At 38.4% G+C, this 13,702-nt stretch overlaps 1 protein-coding gene across 2 annotated transcripts in view; it reads right to left on the reverse strand.

The window, feature by feature from the left end:
- ZSWIM6 (zinc finger SWIM-type containing 6) overlaps positions 1-13,702 on the reverse strand; it is a 195,969-nt gene that overhangs the window by 112,247 nt on the left and 70,020 nt on the right. Inside the window, exon 1 of one of the 2 annotated variants that reach the window (XM_053907337.1) lies at positions 9,525-9,646. The exons of the other annotated variant lie outside the window; for it this stretch is intronic. Within the exon in view, the coding sequence (XP_053763312.1) occupies positions 9,525-9,624 (100 nt within the window). The 5' untranslated portion in view covers positions 9,625-9,646. Of the gene's footprint in view, positions 1-9,524; positions 9,647-13,702 lie in introns of those variants that run through there. 2 annotated transcript variants of the gene reach the window in all.

The following is a 13,702-nucleotide window of genomic DNA, read 5'->3' on the forward strand; positions in this document are numbered from 1 at the left end:
TTATAGAGACTTCAGTTTATAAACTACTTTCCAATGCTTTTGACACAACAACCTTATGAAACAGATCCTTATTTTACAAGTGAAGAAGCCAAAGTTCAAAGACATCAAGTGATTAGCCCAACTCCCTACTGCCAGTAAGGAAGGAGCAGACCTGGATCTCAACCTGTATCTTCTGATTGCATTATTCTATTAATAAAATGTGTTCATCTATTAATAAAATCATGGCTACATCTAAATCATGGCTACATCTAACCCAGTTGCACACCTAACTCCAGCCAGAAAAAATCCCATTATCTGTTGCATATCCTCTTCTGCAATGAATGCAACTGGGGGGCCACGGCCATTTACTAATACTATGCTGAGGGGCTTTCAGAAAGGTTTGCACTGTGTGAATGAGGAATAACACTTTAGACCCGTGTTGTCTAACAGAACTTTTTGACAATGGAAATGTTCTTCTACACCTGAACTGGTTCAATACAGTAGCTACTAGATACCTGTGGTTATTGCGCACTTGAAATGCATAACTGAGAAACTGAACTTTTACTGTTATTTAATTTTAACTAATTTAAATTTAAATGGCCACATGTGGGAAGTGGCTAACTTACTGGGCAGCTCAGGTCTAGACCATGATGATGGGAAGTGAAGCTTAATGTTAATGTCTTAATATTGTAGACTTAAGCATAAATGAAAAAGAAAATCAACTAAACAGCAGGCCCAGAGCACACCACTGATTCACAGGAACTAGAATGGATATGACGCCATCAAAAGTAATACAACCAAAAGATAATCATAGAATAATCTTTCAATCTCTGCAAACTCTCTGGTCAGCCAAATCTAATAAGTGACTGTAAACGCCCAGGCCTGCTGATAGCATCGACTGTGAAAGGCAAGGAACTCTACTCTATAGGTCACAATGGCTTTCTTGGGAAAAAAGACCTTATCACTGCATGGAAACTACACCAACTAAACTATAAACAAGAGCTGATGGATATAAAAAGCAAAGTATCTTAGTAAATCAGCCATTTTTTCTCTAATAATACTGTATCTTTACATGGAAGAATTTAAAGGAACATCTTACAGGACAGGACAGCCATGTCTGTGTCCTTCCAGTATCACACCCATACCTCTTATCACAATCCATAACATTTGTTACTATGTCTCCCTTCTCATTACCTAGCTAGGGAATAAGAGGTTTCATTTAAATAAAACAGACTAGTATGGCATCAAATTTTTGTTTTAAAATTACCGAGACTTCTTAAAAACTGAGAACAAACTAAGGGTTGATGGGGGGAGGGAGGGAGGGAGGGGAGGGTGAGTGATGAGTATTGAGGAGGGCACCTTTTGGGATGAGCACTGGTGTTGTATGGAAACCAATTTGACAATAAATTTCATATATTGAAAAAAAATAAAAAATAAAATAAAATAAAACTACCGAGACTTTCAAAACCCCCAGATAGGTTTCACGAGTCCCATGAACAAAAGTACTTGTCATTTCTTACTCCTTTAGCTTCATCCATGTTCAAAGGGCCTTACTGGTGCTGATAACACAACTGAACTACAAGTCAAAAGCCTGGAGTCTTCGTTCCAATTCTTTGACTACTGTATTTTGTCCTTTAAAATCCACTTAATTTCTCATGGCCTCAGTTTTCTCATTTTTAACTGATGGGATGATTAGATCACCTCGAAGAAATGTCAATTTTAAAACTCAACTCTTCTGTGATATCCTCAGTGGTTTTCAGTTGGATTCATGGTCTTTCTTAGAGCCTCCTATTAAGAAAAATCACGTATTTTGCTTAAGTAGCAAAACCTATGTATGTGCAATCTGCTTCAAAAATTCACAGATCCACCCACTGTCCAAAATTCTGACTATAGAATTTAGTTTTTAAGTATAAAAAGACATTCATTTCTAGTATTTCAAAAGCACAAATCCTTCCTAACTGCACAAATTAAAAAGTACACTCTTAAGAGGTAAGAATATAATTACTTATACCATTAACAACCTAGAACACTAAGAAAAGCACATGCTATCATGGACCTTTACTGGTTAGTTTCTGCTTTTCATTTAACTTTCAAACTCTTCTCATATACTACCACAGCAGCCTCTTCAAGAGCCTTTCCACCTCCAGGGTTCAGCAATTCTGAAGCAGTGGATTCTAACAATATCTGAAAAAGATATTCATAAGCAAAGAACAAATAGCTTTTCTACTTACATGAAGGCTTTTTTTGAAACCTGGATCAATATATACCCAAAAAAATCCACTTTGGATACTAAATTTGAGTAATCTTCTAAACCTGTTCAATGTAGATGATATATACTGAAACGAGACCCTCTAGAGCAAGGATAGGCAGTGAGTTTCTTGTGAACTGAGTCATTTCTACAACAGCAGTTCCGGCCAAATGCAGGCACTGTCTCTTTATTTTTAAACTTTATTTATTTATTCTGAGAGATAGTGGGGTAGGTAGGGGCAAAAAGAGAATCCCAGACAGGCTTCACGCTGTGAGCACAGAGCCTGATGTGGAGCTCAAACTCCCCAAAACCGAAATCATGACCTAAGCCGAGTTCAAGAGTCTGACGCTTAACCGACTGAGCCACCCAGGCACCCCTCTCTTTGATTCTTTTTGTCCATCTTTCTCATTTTCTTCACACTTGTTCACTTTCCTTAGCTTCTGTAAAGACACATGGGCTTTATGCTTTTCTAAACTCAGTAACTTATTTTTGACCATCCATCTTTTCAATTAATTCTGTCTTGCAATCCAAGCATGGTAGCTGGCAAGGCAGCAGGCTAGGGCTACTGGGCTATATGAGGCCAAAGGATATGGCACAGCCACACTAAATCACTCCCAGAGGTATGGACCTATAGGAATCAAACCCTTGATTTAATCTCACTGGCATGAGGTCTTAATCAGCTGGCTAAAAAGCCTACCTGCTGGTCACTGATCACTTCTAGAGAATCAAGGAACAATATGCTATCACATCCTCAGGAGGCAATCAGAAGTATATAAGCTCTGACAGGTATATAATCACCCAAGAGAAAAGACCAAAAGCAGCATGATATCAGAGGCTGTGGCTCCTAGAAATTACTGTGGGAGTATCTAAAATTCTCATTAAAAATTTCAAGAAGTTTCATATAGTTTCTGGGGGAGGGAAAGATGAAGGGATAAAGCTATATGAAGAGAAGTGTCAGTAGTAGGAAAATTCCAAGGGTAACCAGAATTAACACATCTTAAGAAGGCCTCCATGAAGTATGACCAAGCAGCATAGCACTGTGAGAACCAAGTCTTTCTGCTTCCTTTCACTATACTCCTTTCCCAGTGTTTGGACTCCCTGAGCAACAAAGGAATGCCTTTTGTTCTACAAGCTCATGTGCAGAGAGTCTACTTCTATCTGCCCTTTCTGTCCTCAGTGATTCCTACAATCCACATACTTCTCTACCCAATCCATACGTAAGAAGGTTAGACAAAGATTATGATCTGTGCTTTTGCTTTTACAGTAAAATCAGGCTGCTGGTATTCCAAGCCCTGATAAGCTTATCTTGAATAACTTAAGCTCCTATTACCTTTCATTGGTAAATTTTTTATGAAGGCTTTTTGCCCTTAAAGTTCTCAGTTGTTTAAAACAAACAGAAAGAGGAGGAGGGGTGGGGGAGGAACAGAAGTTCTAAAGACCTAACTAGTCTTTCTGAGGTAGAATATAGCATATACATTAACTGACCCAAGCTCATCTAGCAACACACACTGAAAGATGGCTTTTAGGTCACTAGCGATACTATCTTCTAACTGGGACGTCTGTGAGTTATAGAGAAATGTGGCCCAGAATCTTTATGTGGCCAATACCAGATCTCATCTCCTACCCACAGCAACAACAAACATACTCATATATAGGATTCACCAAGTATTTCTAAGCCAAACACTTCTTTGACATACACTAAAACAACACTGCCTTCATAATCTATAAAGTACCCCTAAATTAAAGACTCCAGCCGTTTGGGCTTCTAAACTAAGAAATGAAAGCCTACTTGAGCTCTACCACATTAACTTCTCTGTGTAGCACATTACTTCAGAAAAGCCTGCAAAACACACAGACCTGTTAGTTCAGTTCCAGCCACAGAGAATAGTGACTGAAAGCAGGGGCTTTGGATACAGTCAAACATGAGTTCTAGTCCCAAATGGCAATGTTAGCTCCATAGCCTACAACAACTAATAACCTCCCCACAACCCAGTTTCCTCATCTGTAAAGTGCAGGTCCACATGCCAACTATTTCACAGCCCTCTTATGAGGATTAAAGCTTGAATAAAATAATACACAGTAAGAAATCAGTATAATGCAAGAAATACAGTGTTCAACTTTTATTGTAGATTCTATTATATGGGTTAGTTCTCTCTCTGTTATGAGATAGAGGTCTTTGGTTCTATTATCCTATGACCTCATTTGCCATATCCCCAGCTTCAAGAAAGTCTTAGCCTGGACTAATGAACACAGCATTCCCAATCCAATCTAGTCTATATCATCAAATATCTCAACTACCCAGAGAAAAGTGCCAAATGAAGCATCATTTGTTCTGTTCTACTTCCACACTTTATTAAGTGGCTCTGTCACAAATGTGTAACTAGTTTTTACAGAGAATCACATGACAATGTCTGTACATATCAGAACCAGAAAAACAAATCAAGGGCAGGTCTTACAATGAATAGGTCAATGGCATCCTCTGAATATATATATATATATATATATATATATATATACACACATATATACATATACATATATGATAAACACCAACTTTCCAATTTTCTATCCAATACAAAAATGTACTGAGATTGGAACAATGTCCTCATGCTAACACTGTTACAAAAACACACCTGTACACTATTTCTAATTTTCATAAACAGCTGGCAAATATCTATAATTCTTTACTTTTTATTTCTATTTTATAATTTTATTGTAATATATCTTTTGCTTAAACCTCCTAAAAATTCCTTGGGGAAAAATAATTCAAAAAATAAGCAAAAAAATACCTAAAAATCAAAATAGGTATTGGGTGCTCACTCCTCTGAAACATATACAGTCTTCTTGAACTTCCAATCATATTTCATGAGCATAGCATATTTCATGAGAGTTCTCCCATGCTGAGTTCTTCAGTTCAGGGGTTGTTTGTTGCCAATTATAACTACCACAAGATATTTCCCCTTCAACAGAGGAAATAGAAGTCTACTATTATTAACTCAGTCTGAGTTACAAGAACACCCAACAAGCAGCAGTTAAAATCCTGTATCCTCAGTTTTTAAAAGCATAAGTAACTCTATAAAAGAAAAAAAGGTTTCACCACTCTCCCTATCTGACCTCTCTGCTGAATAGCTCAAACATACATGCAAAACAAGCCTTGATTCGTCACACTCCAAAACCCCTCCAGTACAGAGGCACCACCCAGATGTTCAAAGCAGAAAATAAACCCTGTTGATTTGTCCCCTTCTATGTCCACCACCCCACAAAAGCAAGAGCTAATATTGCCTGAACTAATGCAACCACCTTCTCTACGGGATACCCTGCTTCCACTCTTGCATTCACCAACCTATTCTCCACGGAGCAGCCGGTGGAGGGGGGCGGGTTGGGGGCCTTGCCATTACACTCAGAATAAAAGCTACTTACTTACCATGCCTCAAAAATGCCTTACAGGATCTTGCCCTGCCCATTTCTCCTACCCTATCTGGGGTCACTGTCCCTTCATCATCTACTTCACCATCCAACACTGGTTCCTTTCAGTTCCTTTCAGTTCCTTCGCCACATCAGGTCCTTCTTCCCTCAGGAACTTCTTCCCACATACTTTATTAATAATCTCTACTTTCCATTAGACTGCAAGATCCATCAGGCAAGGAAGCGTTTTTATTCAGTAGTATGTATCCAATACCTGACATAAAGTTTGGCACATAGCAGCTATTCAAAAAGTTTCTGAGAAAAGAATGAATGAATGAGAACAGAAAATAAATTTTAATGACAGATACCTTCAACAACAAAATGAAAAGCAATATATGAAACCAGCCTCAATGAGAATAAATTAAAAATAAGCCATTTTTTAAAAATGTTTATTTAGTTTTGAAAGAGAGGAGACAGAGACAGAGCGTGAGCAGGGGAAGGGCAGAGACAGAGGGAGACACAGAATCCGAAGCAGGCTCCAGGCTCTGAGCTGTCAGCACAGACCCCGAAGCAGGGCTCAAACTCACCAACTGTGAGATCATGACCTGAGCTGAAGTCGGACACTCAACCAATGGAGCCACCCAGACACCCCCAAAATAAACCATTTTTAAATTTAATATTCAAAATAGACACTCCTAAAAGATTCTTGAGCAATGCTCTGAGGAACCACCAAAACAAAGACTAACAGAAGTTTTGAAAATTAAGTACAACATGCTTCTATTCTGGTTTTGACAAATCTGTTGTCACTACTGAACTTGCTCTTAATTCCATGTCAGTAAAAACCAAGAAGTAGCTCATAAAAGGAATATGCAAATAGTTAAAACACTAACCAGAACGAAGACACAAATGTGCTGCCAGCTGCTTCAAATACCAAAAACAATAAATGCCTTCATATCACTATTTCGTGATATGCAAGAGAAGGAGAGGGGAAGATTCTAAATTCAAGTCTTGAAATATACTGAAACCACAGCACTATGCCTGAGCCATCAATCAGTCTTCAAAGGATCAGAGCAAAGATGCTGCCTTTCCTCACACCCCATTCCAAATAAACAAGATGCCAGATCTGAAGTATGATAGTTGCAACTCTGACCTATCCAACAGCTCTTTCCCTACAAGAAAAGTAGCTCCACTTTCTCTCCTGAGGTTTTTCTCTTTTAATCATGAAGTCTCAGTATTGGGGTCCCAGTCTCAATCTGCTGTGATTCACTGGAAAAGTATCTACATGCTTTGCTCAAAGTATCAAGCCATCCAATGGAAATTAAAGATTTACTAGGGGTGAGCTACAAGGCTAACAACGGTTGTTTCCTTTTCCTTGTGGGCTGGAATTAAATCAACTCAGTGTGGTTATATTGGTTATATGAGGCTGTTGGGTATTGCCTGCTATAATGTCTTCGGTGCTTTTTTCTTTAGGTGTTTTTTTTTTTTTTCATTGAACACATAGTAATTACAAACGCAATGTATTTGTAGATAGTATCTTTTAAAACATGGGTTAACTAGACAAGAAGTGATTTTAAAGTGTTCTTATTAAAGACAAGGCTGAAAATCCCTAAAACACATCATAGTATTTGGACAGTAAAGCATACTGCGGTTTGGGGCAAAAACTTCCAACACAGACCGCTGCATGGCAATCTTTGCCATGTTCCCATCCTTTAGAAGCTAAAATGTGCTCACCTCACTTGGTATTAAGTAGAGCTTAAAAAGCAGTCCATTAATTAAGTCATACTTGTCTTCTACAAACTCCAAATAGACTCATTCAAGAAGACAATAAGCATTCAGTCATTATTTTGAAGGCGTTTTTAGAAAAAATAATAACTATTTTTGCAAAAGCAAAGAAAAAAAGCTTTAATTCTAAACCCGTCCACACTCAAAGCACTCAGGGCTCCTCTCCCAGAACACAGGGCAGCCCAGTGAGGTCCTCACAACAGTGCTGGGGTGCTTCAGACTGACACCTTACTGGGGTGTCAGTAAGGACTCACACTAACTCATTTCTTCTGCTGCCTGGGGAGCCCAACCAGATTGTATCATTGCTCAGAATTTTTATGTTAATAACCTTTTTTGCCTTGAGTCCTATTATGGGGGAACTAATTAAAAGCATTTCCCTCCAGTGAAACCAAGACACAGTGCAATCAAAAGTGAGTGGAGAATGCCATGTACTTGGTGACTAAGCAAGAATTCATAACCTCTTTCTGAATTCAGTGTTGAATATACCAAATACTCCTGTGGATATTCCACGTATTAAATGAAGTAACTTTAATATTTGGATCTAATACAACAGAATAGGGGTGCCTGGGTGGCTCAGTCGGTTAAGTGTCCAACTCTTGATTTTGGCTCACGTCATGATTTCACAGTTGTGGGATCAAGCCTTGTGTCAGGCTCTACACTGGGCATGGAGCCTGCTTAAGATTCTCTCCTTCTCAGGGCGCCTGGGTGGCTCAGTCGGTTGGGTGTCCGACTTCTGCTCAGGTCACGATCTCGCGGTCCATGAGTTCGAGCCCCACGTCAGGCTCTGTGCTGACTGCTCAGAGCCTGGAGCCTGTTTCCGATTCTGTGTCTCCCTCTCTCTCTGACCCACCCCCGTTCATGCTCTGTCTCTCTCTGTCTCAAAAATAAATAAACGTTAAAAAAAAAAAAATTTTTTTTTAAAGATTCTCTCCTTCTCCCTCTGCCCCTTCCCTAATCACACACGTGTAAGCATGCACTCTCTCTCAAAAAACAAACAAAATAATAACAATAAATAACAGAATAGTTTATGGTTTTTTATACTTCTGGTATTAATCTGCATAAAATGTATTATTATCACCAAAGACACCTAAGTGAAAAACACAAGTCTTTAACATGTAGCCTGATGCTTTAGAAAGAAAACAAATAAATAATTATGACACTAGGCACAAACTCTGAAAACTCTAAAATTCTGTCGAATCGACAATTTAGGGCTGACCACGTGAGCCTCTCTAAATAATTTAAGGCTAAGCACGTTGTCAACCATGTTGTGTTTCGCCGAACAACGTCCTGGTTTTTTGCTCTTTGTTTACTCCTAGTGTACATGATGGCTTCACCTTAGCTGAGGCTGCTACACACAAGTGAAATCATAGTGACGGACTCCAGAAGGTGAATGCCATCAGTGCCTAAAACAAGTGCAGAAGCAGCTTCTTAGCAAGAAGGATAAATATGCATAAGGCTTCCTTTCCTGAAAAACTAAAACCTCCTGGGGTTTCCTGGCTACCTTAGCTCAGATGGTAGAGTGTACTACTCTTGATATTGGGGTTGTGCTGGGTGTAGAGTGTACTTTAAAAAAAAATAAAATAAAAATAAAAAAGCTAAAACCTTCTGTATTGAAGGAAAGTCATAATAAAAAACTTATAAATTTGGGGTAACAGTTACTCTAAGCCACTCACTTAAATTAGCTATACTAGATAATTCCAGCAGCCACTCAAAGAAGGCTTCCCTATTGGCCTGATCAAGTAACAAAGCTTTCCATCAAGTTTAATGGCTCCAAGGAGCTACAGATCCTTGTTTATAAACTTGTACTGCACTCCACGCTGACCACCCATACCTCTCATCACCCCACACAAAAACTTAATGAACTTGCATTCCTGACTGACTCACATCAAACTAAGAACCAGAAGATTAACAAAACTCTTGACTATAACTAAGCAAAATGATCTACTTAATAAATAGTTGAGAAACATAAATGTTTTTCAAAGTAAAATTAACCACATGAGAACAGGATGTAAGGGGAGAAAATGTAGCAGCAAACCTGATCTTTGAAAGATGTCACCAGGGAAAAGTCCCCATTTTTAAGAGCTGAAGAATCAGCAACAATAACCCATACCTGTCATGCCCAAAGGTGTTTTTAATAGAACTGTATTCAACTTTGGCAGTTTTCCACATAGTATTTCTTCTTTTTGGTGTTCTGTTTTACAGAACTGCATCTGAGAGCCTTTACAATTTCTTTCTGGTACAATTCTGAAATAAAATGGACTTAAGATTAAAAAAAAAAAAATCAAGAACCTCATTATCCAGCAAAAGTCATCACCCCAACCCCTCCACCATCAAAGATCGCCATATTTTTTAGTGTTTGTTTCCCTGTCAGAAGCAAAAACAAACACAACGGCCCATGAAATCTGACAATTTGATGTTACAAATACTTAGTTTTATGCCATTTAAATTGAAGCAATACGAGCCGTGGCTTTCGAAAACGAGGGGGGAAAAAAAGTCTTTCACCTTACCACACAGAAAATAATCAGAATTTAGCATTCATTATGAAACCGCAAACCCGCGCGCAACCCTGCCTCGGCTGTCAGTCACACACACACACCGCCCAGCCCCACACTGTCAGTCACATGCAGGCCCCGCCCCTCCCCGCCCCCTACGCTGTCAGTCCCGGGCTCTGGCCCGCGGCTGAACCGGCGGCGCTGACGTCAGCTGGCGACCGCGGCCGCATTCCTAAACAGTTCAGACAAACCCACTGGTGGGAAGCTTCGAAAGCCCTCAGCTGTAGTGAAGAAAGCAAAGGCTTGGCTGGCAGCCAGACTCCTGAGCTCAGCATTTTGTAATGCACTTCCTTTTTACTTAACAGCTTGCATAATGTCCTTAACCCTTCCTTTACCTGCATCACACCTTTAACCCCTTCTTTTCTGGAACTTCAAAGCAAACTTCCGAACTCGGTCTCCTACAGGGTTGTAATATATTCTGCACCAAATCACAACTGGCCGATTTTTAATATTGCTGAGGAGGCAATTTAATTAAACACACATGCTCCCACTACAAGGCCCACATTTTTCCCCCTTAAAAATGTTACTTTTCAAGCAAAGAAATTAAGTTTATTAAAACAATATAATGTTCAATTTTTTCAATACCCTTCCTTAATTTATCTTAGCACTTATTTTTTCAAGAGAGTATACCTTCAAATGGTCCAAACACAAAAATAACAGTATACAGTGACAAAAATCTCCCTCCAACCCTGTACCCCAGGGTAACCGGTTCTCACTCCATGAAAACCAATGTGATTTATTTCCCTTGTAATAACCCAGGAGTAGTTTAGTATATATTCTATTTTCTCGCTTTTTTACATAATAGTAAACACCACACATGCTTTCTCTCCTTGGCTCCCTTCTTTTCTAGAGCTGCATGGAATCCCACAACTGATTTAGTGGTCCCCCATATACGAGTATGTAGGTAATTTCCAATTTTTTACTATTTCAAATAAGGATGCAGTCAAACTCTTATATGATGATATCTCTAGAATAAATTCCTAGATGGAGAATTGCTGGGTCAAAGCAAATATACATTTGTAATTTTGAAAGATGCCTGCAAACTGCCCTGCATTGAGGCGTACGTACCTCTTCCACTCCTACCAGAATGGCAGAAGGATGCTATTTCAACCTCACTCAGCTCAGACTATGTTCCTGCATTAAGAGGCTCTCCTTTATTTCACAGTGGTCCCAGATCCCCCATTCGTTGTCAGGTCATTGTTACAAAGCTTTTTTATTTTTGGAAAACAGATCTCTTTAAAAAAAAAAAAAAAAAAAGGTATCTCAAAGTAGTTTTATTTTACGTTTCTCATATGAATGAAGTTGAGCATCTTTTTATACAGTTAAGAGCCATTTGTATTTCCTTGTGAACTGTAAAATTAAAACTTTGTCCATTTTTCTATTGGGTTGGTTGTGATTTTCTTACTGCTTTGTAGAAGCATTTTTAGCTAAGTATCTTTTGTCTATAATGAACTTGAAGGAGCTTTTTATATATTAAGGAAATTAGCCCTTTGTAATATGAGTTGCAAAAAACTTTTTTCTTCTGGTAAATTATTTTGGTGGTTTGTGGAACACAGAAATTTAGGAATTTCATGTAGGTGGATTGTTATCAATCAATTATTTTATGGCTTTTGTTTATCAGACAGACTGTAATTCCCAATGCAGTTTATAAAAGAACTCTCCTGTGGTTTCTTATAATACCTATTATGTTTTCAGTTTTACATTTCAGTATTTGTGAAGTTTATCCTTTGTTTTTTTTCTAGATGAATACCCAGCAGTTCCAACATTATTTACTGAATAATCTTTCCTCCTTCAATTTGAAATGCTACCTTTATTATATTTATCAAATTTTGTATGCATGGGATTCATAGAATTTTCATGATGCATTATATTTCACACTGCATATAAGTTACTGATCATTTTAAAATCTAGTAGAAAGTAAGATATGTGTTCCACAGACAACAAGATCTGGTTTCCATAAATACATTTTAGATTTGGGGAGTTTTGTCCTTTTTTAAACCAAACTAAATCCTTTTCAGGATTTCTGGGATAAATTATAGCAAAGTATCATACTGAAATAGTATCTACTGTGATTTCAAAGTAGCTTTTCGACAACATCCATTCAGAAACATGACTCCCGACCAATTATGGCAAGCACTTTTGGTCTTCTTAAAGCCTCAGACCATTACTAGAAAGATTGAAAACGTTGAAAACAGAGTTAAAGCAAAATTTTGATACTCATTGTAGACAAACGTGTCTTTTATATATCCTTTAAAAAATATTCTATTTTTTTACAAATGAGGATAAACTGGGGCACCTGGGTGGCTCAGTTGGTTTAAGCATCCAACTTTGGCTCAGGTCATGATCTCATGGTTTGTGAGTCAGAGCCCCGCATCAGGCTCTGTGCTGACAGCCTGGAACCTGGAATCTGTTTCAGATTCTGTGTCTCCCGCTCACGCTCTGTCTCTCTGTCTAAAAACAAATAAACATCAAAAAAAAAAATTTTTTTTTAGATGAGGAAAAACTAGTCCTTTCAACTAGTCTTTGACCTTCTTTCCAGATCTGTTAGAGATTATTACACCCGGGCTCTGTGAAATTCCTAGGTTTTATATTTATGTAAACCATCATATTAATAAATGATTACTTATTCTATTAATTATACAAATTGTTAAGCATACCAATGGTTTCAACTTTAAGAATATATGAAAAGACAGTAATAGGCAACTTTCATTAGCTGCTAAAAACACACCAGAAACACGGTTTTGAACAGGATCTCGTAAGGGTAGCCAAGTAGTTCCCAAAAGGTGTAGCAAGATGACACAAACTTTCAAGCACAAGGTTCAAAGCCCCTGTATGTTAGTAAGAGAGGGGAAAGCTGGACACAGGGCAGGGAGCAGGAGGACAAAACAGAATGACTGAAGCAGGAAGAAGGCCCAAACCCTGAGAGGCAGAAGATCCAAATGTGGCTAAGGCTGTTCTCCACATGATGAGGTTCTCATTTATTTCAGTACTCCCAAGCCCCAGTTTTCCTAGGGCAGGCATGACCCAGAGTCACCGGACTGCAAAGTACGTGTCAGGAGAAAGCAGTTAAAGATGTTTGCTTTGTGTGGAACAGACACCTGCACATATGCAGTTTTGAAAGTTCTGAAATAGAATTCATATAAAAGATTTTATTCTCCTAAGATATAGTGCTACAATTATAGTTATGAAGTTACTATTTTAAAATCGGAGTCCATTTCCCTATAAAAACTATGACACACAGCATAAAGTCCAAACAGAAATTCTTTAAAGCTCCTGACACTCTGCCCCTAGTCTAGCATTCTATGCTTTTCTTTCAAGGAGCCTACATTTTGGCCCCATGGGAGGAGGGCCTGCTGTTTCTCAAACATGCCTGTTAACTTTGCTCACATTTTCCTGTATCTGGAATATCCTCCCAACAAGAGAGAATACCAATCTCTAAACTCACATCTTCTCCCACATTTTAGAGACTTGGCTCAAATGCTGCCTCCTCCATAATTTCCTCCCTCTCTGAGGAGTCAGCCCCTCATAAACTCCATCAGTCTCCCCAACGATGATGAAAACTGCAAAAGACAAATGTCATCAAAATACATGTTTAAATTTCTCAAATTAATGTGAAGATAAAAGAAGAAACTAAGAGAAGACCACACTCCACTAATAGAAAAAGATGGATGATTATGAAGAAAAACAATGTAGATCCTATTTATAAAAAATCTACTTAGGTAACACATTTATGTAA

The sequence above is a fragment of the Panthera pardus genome, unplaced genomic scaffold (assembly GCF_024362965.1).
Source record: "Panthera pardus isolate Hobbes unplaced genomic scaffold, ASM2436296v1 HiC_scaffold_2, whole genome shotgun sequence".
NCBI classification, from domain to species: domain Eukaryota; kingdom Metazoa; phylum Chordata; class Mammalia; order Carnivora; family Felidae; genus Panthera; species Panthera pardus.